At 33.5% G+C, this 6,016-nt stretch overlaps 1 protein-coding gene across 1 annotated transcript; it reads left to right on the top strand.

The window, feature by feature from the left end:
* The first annotated feature begins 970 nt into the window (after window positions 1-970).
* On the top strand, window positions 971-3,701 carry LOC129799570 (uncharacterized). The gene is made up of 2 exons (XM_055843592.1): window positions 971-1,229; window positions 1,378-3,701. The coding sequence occupies exon 2, from the start codon at window positions 2,147-2,149 to the stop codon at window positions 3,308-3,310; it is 1,164 nt and encodes a 387-aa protein (XP_055699567.1). The 5' UTR covers window positions 971-1,229; window positions 1,378-2,146; the 3' UTR covers window positions 3,311-3,701.
* The last annotated feature ends 2,315 nt before the right edge of the window (window positions 3,702-6,016 follow it).

Below are 6,016 nucleotides of genomic sequence, written 5' to 3'. Positions count from 1 at the left end.
TGTTGATGAGGGTGATGCCTCGAAATGCTCCTTCATTAGTCAATTGACTTGATAAATGGTAATCACCATGTGAGTAACAATACAACAAAGAACATGTCAAAATATCACTTGAAGATATACAATTGGTTAGGGGGGGAATCATTTTGATATTTCAGGGTCTCTTGGGGGGATTATTTTACTTGTCAAAATTGTCTCTCAAAGTTTACCAAAAGAGTCAGGCGGAAGATTCTTTTTTTTTTCAAATTTAACCAAAATAAACTTTTGGCCTTTGCTCACTAAAGAAATTTATGTCCATATTAAAGCAAATTGCCTACGCTTAGGATAAACTCTTCAATATGGACAAAAATTTCCCTTGTGTGTAGAGGTCATTACTGATTAAAGTATTGACGGGGGAATGAACCAATAAAATTGAAGTTCAAATAATTCTTTAAGAACTCTTTAAAAACGTGATACGTATCTAATACGAGGTTCAGACCTGAGATTTAGCCATATAGCTTAGCTTCTGTAATTTCTTTTATGACTAATTTTTGGGGAAATTTAGATTTGAGATCGTAAAGACAACTGAGTCACTTATATTAAAAAAAAAATAATGGAGCTATATAGTTAATTAGGATTTCGAGACCTTTTAGAACTAGGCTAAACCTCCAATTTGAAACTCGTATAATGCTGTAGGTATAGTATGCTACTTTTTTTTTGCGTGATTTATACTGAGTTAAAACACTGCATTTCTGGATTATCTTATGCTTTATTCTTAAAATTGATTTTGCACTTTTTTATGAGCTAGCTTATTAGCTGAGATTCTTTATAATCTTTTTGTATCGTGCTCATGAATTCTCACTATCCACGATATGGTTTTCACTTAGCTATAGTAAGGCCATGTAACTCCGACGATTGCAAAACTCGGATGCCGCGACCGATTTAACTCCGATACATCCACTTAAAATATAATTTATATTTTTATTTCTGTAATTAATTACTGTAGTATCATAATATAACTATTCTACTTTAAGAAAAACCAAAAATTATATTTTTATCGGTTTAATAAGTGGGTAAGAGAAATATTTTTTAAGCTCGGGTCAGCTGGGTTGTGTACTAAAAATTTAATTTCTGAGAAAATTTTGCTGTTGACAGCTCGTCGCTGGAAAAAGTTTAGTGTTTTTTCTATATAATAAAACATTATTTGCAATCAAAATTATTAATAAAAGTTAGTGTAGTTATTGATCTACAAGGTGAGTAAGAGTTTATTGATAATATAAATAATTCATACAGAAATAAGTGATTTTTGTGAATGTTTACATTTCGATGCATGTCGGATGCGGTGAAAGTCAATGTTTTGGTTCAGAATTTGCATTGTTCAGGACTCTTTTTCTGTTTCAGATGCCAAAGGGAACAAAAGAAAAGACCTATAAGGACAAGCCCGACTCTAAGGAAGGTATTAGGAATGCCTTGCAGTGTGTACGAGATGGTTCTACCATAGCATATGCATCCAAAACATTTAATGTCCCAAGAACAACACTGCACAACAAATTGACCGGCAAATACCCAGAGGAGTGCCCCAATGGCAGGCCAACAATTCTTTCAAAAGAACAGGAAAAAGAACTTGTCAAATGGATCCTGGGATGTGCGGATGGCTGGCATCCCATCGGGAAGGAACAAGTTCTGGACAGCGTTAAACTCATTTGTGAGGTCTACAAAATTCCAAACCATTTTACAGCTGGAAGACCCGGAGACGTTTGGTTCAGGAATCTTCTTAAGCGTCATCCAGAGCTCAGCATGCGCAAGCCAAAATCCTTCTCATTGGAAAGAGCTACTGTCACTGCTGAAGACCTCACGGAATGGTTTCTTGGATATTTCACAGAACACAACCTTCTGAGCATTTCACCAGACCGTGTTTTTAATTGCGACGAAAGTGCCTTCTTTTTGACACCGGAAGATGGAAATGTCCTGTCCAGGAGAGGTTCACGTGTAGTTCCATCTCTTAAAAATTCAGGACCGAAGCAATGTATCACAGTACTCTTCATGGTGTCAGCTACTGGCGAACTTGCTCCTCCAATGGCTGTTCATAAAACTGACATTACTCCAAAAATTGCCATTCAAAACGCAGAAGGATGGAAAATGGGAACGTCACCACAAAGTGGCTGGATGGATGGGCCAATGGAGAATGGCAAACTTGTCATCAGTGAAATACCAGCCTATGCACGTGGCCAAGGTTTTGAGTGCAGTCCTTAAGCATTTGGATCTTCCTAAAATTTCGAATAATGGCTTTCGAGGATGTGGTTTGGTGCCATTCAATCCTGATGTTGTGAATAGCATGGAAATCCTGAAGTCAAAGAAATCAGGGAATCAGGAAACGAATCTGTCAAATGATCAATCACTTCCTGAGAACGACGAGAGCATTGCGAATGCTTTTACAGCTTCTGACTATCAAGTAGCTCTGCGGATTATTGATCATCTCATCTCACCTGACACTCTCAGCAAGTTCAATGAATGTAAAAAGGATCGCATTTGGAGTGGAGCATTCGAAGATGAGAACTTGTTTGAGGTTTGGTGTAAAATAAATGAACGTTGCGAACCTCAATCTCTTACATCAGCCTCGACCTCAATCTCCATTGACTACAGAAATACAGGAATTGATAACTTCTCCATCTCCAGATCAGGAAACTCAAATCAGTCAAGTGCTATTTCGGATTCTGGTCTGTTTGCAAATGAAGACACCAGTTTGAGAGAAGACATTTCACTGCAGGACTATATTGTCATTGAACCTGTTGACAATGGACCCATCATCAGCACGGAAGACGCTGGTCTTTATTTCCCGAAAATTGTTTTCCAACATTCAGAGGAGTCCATTATCAATAACCAGCACGATCAGGCCATCGACAATAATCCTTCAAATGATCCAGTCTTCCCTGGAAACCAACTTTCTGCAACTTCTGAGACTCTCGATCCTCCTGAAACTCAACCGATTTTCGACACACTAAAACAATGCTATTTCTGGCCAGGAGAAATTCCAAAACGTCGTCAGAAGAAGAGGGTCAAAGCCAGCAATGTGAAACACCAGTATATTGTATCTTCCGAGGAAATTATCGCGGAACAGGAGGAAAAATTGAGGCAGAATTTACAAAAAAAGAAAGAAATTGCTGAACGGAAGTTGACCAGAGAGAGGAACAAAAAAATAAGGGCAGAAGAAAAGGAGATAAAACTAAAGGAGAAAAACATGGTAAAGGAAAAGGCTCAAATGCCAATTGAAGCTGAAAAGAAAAAACGTGGAAGGAAGTCAGCCAAGAAAACCGAGGAAAAATCAAAGAATTGAGTGCAATCTTAAAATAAATAAAAATATATATAATTAAATAATAAATTATTGAAATGAATTGATGGAATAAAACTCTAAAAAAATGTTTTTGAAATAATATCTTCTCATTTTTATGCATTAAACTTTTCCTTAAAATGAGCATCCGAGTTTGATCGAATTCAACGGAGTTACATAAAAGCGTCGCAGTAACATTCTTGCGCATATATTAATATTATCGTAATTTTATTAATTTTCATCAATATTATTGCTAAAATTCTATTTCTATTATGATTCTAAATTAAACAAAGAATAATTCTATTGATTTGGAATGGGAAAAAAATATTTCATCAGTCCAAAAACAAGCATTAAAGTCGCACTCTATGAAAAGTATCCGGATTACCTCTCTTTACTATAGCCCTTTTTGTATTTACTGGTTCACAACCGATTCATAAATCACCTAAAAACATGCTCAAAATAGCATAAAATGTAATTGAATATTGGATTTCATTATGTTTATCTTTATTTCTTCTTTTTTCTTGGTTAATGTTTTTTTATTTGTTTTTTCTTTGTTTTCTTTTTTCGCTCTCATTTTCATGAAACATTATTTTGAGGCACGCGGATCTAATTAATTATTAATCTAAAATAAGTTTAAAAAAAATCAAGTTCAAATTGAAAATAAAAAAGTACCGCTTTTACGAGCACGTTATTCCCAAAGACAGTTTCAAAGGTGTTTTAATATATTTACGTGTACTAAATTTCAATGTTTTACTATATTATTTTATTTTAATTATGTAATAATATCAATTGTCGCAAATTTTATAGCAGTCTTGCATAACTTTATTATAAATTTTAAAATGGGCATCTCTATCAATTTTTATGACACAATTCGAAACGTTTGTTTTTATTCTGTGCGCAACATCTAACTTTTTTTTTGTTTTTTACAAATTTTTTGTAATTCCTGTTTTTTTTTTTTATTTTCGTGAAATTTATGATTTCGCAAACATTTCAACCTTTTACTCAACACAAAAAAATAATGAAAAAAATGTGGATTAAAATAAAAGAAATGATAAAAGATATTTTGGTGACATTTCATCCGTTTACGGCAACTTTCACACAATTTTTTTTGATCAAAAATATCCACACTAAAGAAGAACAAGACGAAGGAGAGACCAAGAGACGATATAAAGAAAACTAATTTAATCACTGAATTGTGTGTGATAAATTTATCAAATAAACACGAATATCACTTTCTATACCGCGTGTTTCACAGAGTGTAAATTTTTATGCTGTGTTTATGTTGATCTTTTTCATGGAAGTTGGTCACCGGACAATGTTGATACGGTGTTGTATGTTTTGTATATCAGAGTCAGTTGAAAGAGAAAATGTGTTTATAAATGGTTAAGATTTTGGGATCATTTTGTTTATATCTCTTTAGCGAAATTGCCCAGATATAACATTCATTGATTAAAGGGAAGAGTGCCAAAAAAAAAACAGCAAATATACTCAATGGATGAGAGACTTTTTTCTCAATTATGAAAAATTATAAGTCACATTTCAGTCAGAAAATTAATTGAATGACCTTAGCGGAACAGTATGATGTCGATTTTATTCGTATTACGAGTATGAGTATAAAGTTTTTGCCTCTCGAACCGTTGCCAAAGAGCAAATGAGAAGCAACTTTAAATTCATTTCACTTTTTTGCCTTGGTCTCTCATACACCGTTTCAATTTAAGTAATTTTTTTTATTACTCTTTAATTTCATCATTCACGTACTGTCGTATTTTCACTATCGATTGAATATTGCTTTTTTGGCGTCAAAATGAATGAAGAGTTGAGGGAAAAAAATCTTTTTTTTTATGACTTCACGTAAACTCTAATTACTCTCTTTCGGACGCAGTCAAAGAAGTCTTTTTGATAGCAAATATTTACCCTTTTATTTAACGAAAAATTTTCATTTTTGGGCAAAAGTGTGAAGTAACACTTGGGTGTTTGGGTTTCAAGATGAAAATATACAAGAAGGTGCAAAATTTTGTGTCAAATTTCAAATGGCATTTAAATATTTTCTTTAAGTAAAAAAAGAATGGTAGTTGCTTTTTGTTGGCATAGAGAAAGAGGTTATATGTACATCAGAAGATGACAAATTGCGTGGTGAAATGTAAAGAAAACTTCTTTGTCATATCGCACTTTTGCAATCAAAGGGACAAATCTCGACATTTGCAATCTTCTGTGGTGGTTTCAGTTAAAATATGAATTCGTAATTACGTGCTATTCGTTGAGAAAAGTTTTGGAAAATGTTAAAATGTCATAAAATAAATACCAAAATGTCCTATAAATCAATGCCATAATGTCTTATATCAGTGCTATAATGTTGCAGAAAATAATGCAACAATGCAATTTCTTAAAATATATGGCATAATATTCTAGAAATCAGTGACTAAATCAAATCAATAACAAAATCAATAACTTAATATTCTAGAAAATCATGTCGTAATGTCCTAATGCTAGTGCCATAATGTTTTAGAAAATACTATAATGTTCTAAAAATCAATGCCATAATTTCCAATAAATAATGCAATAATCACATATGAAGTGCATATGGCAATTGGATGAGAATAGTAGGGGAAACTGGGGCACCATCAAACACGGGGTAGCACCAAACACTAATTTCTATTTCTAAACTTCCTGAACTATGTCGACCATATCTTCTGTGGACAAATATCACTATAA

This window comes from Phlebotomus papatasi, chromosome 1 (assembly GCF_024763615.1).
Source record: "Phlebotomus papatasi isolate M1 chromosome 1, Ppap_2.1, whole genome shotgun sequence".
NCBI lineage: Eukaryota > Metazoa > Arthropoda > Insecta > Diptera > Psychodidae > Phlebotomus > Phlebotomus papatasi.
Note: the sequence above shows the minus strand (reverse complement) of the source record. Positions and strands in the feature narration are given on the sequence as shown.

Coding starts and splice junctions, on each gene's coding strand:
- LOC129799570 (XM_055843592.1), top strand. CDS start 2,147: ATGGGCCAATGGAGAATGGCAAACTTGTCATCAGTGAAATACCAGCCT.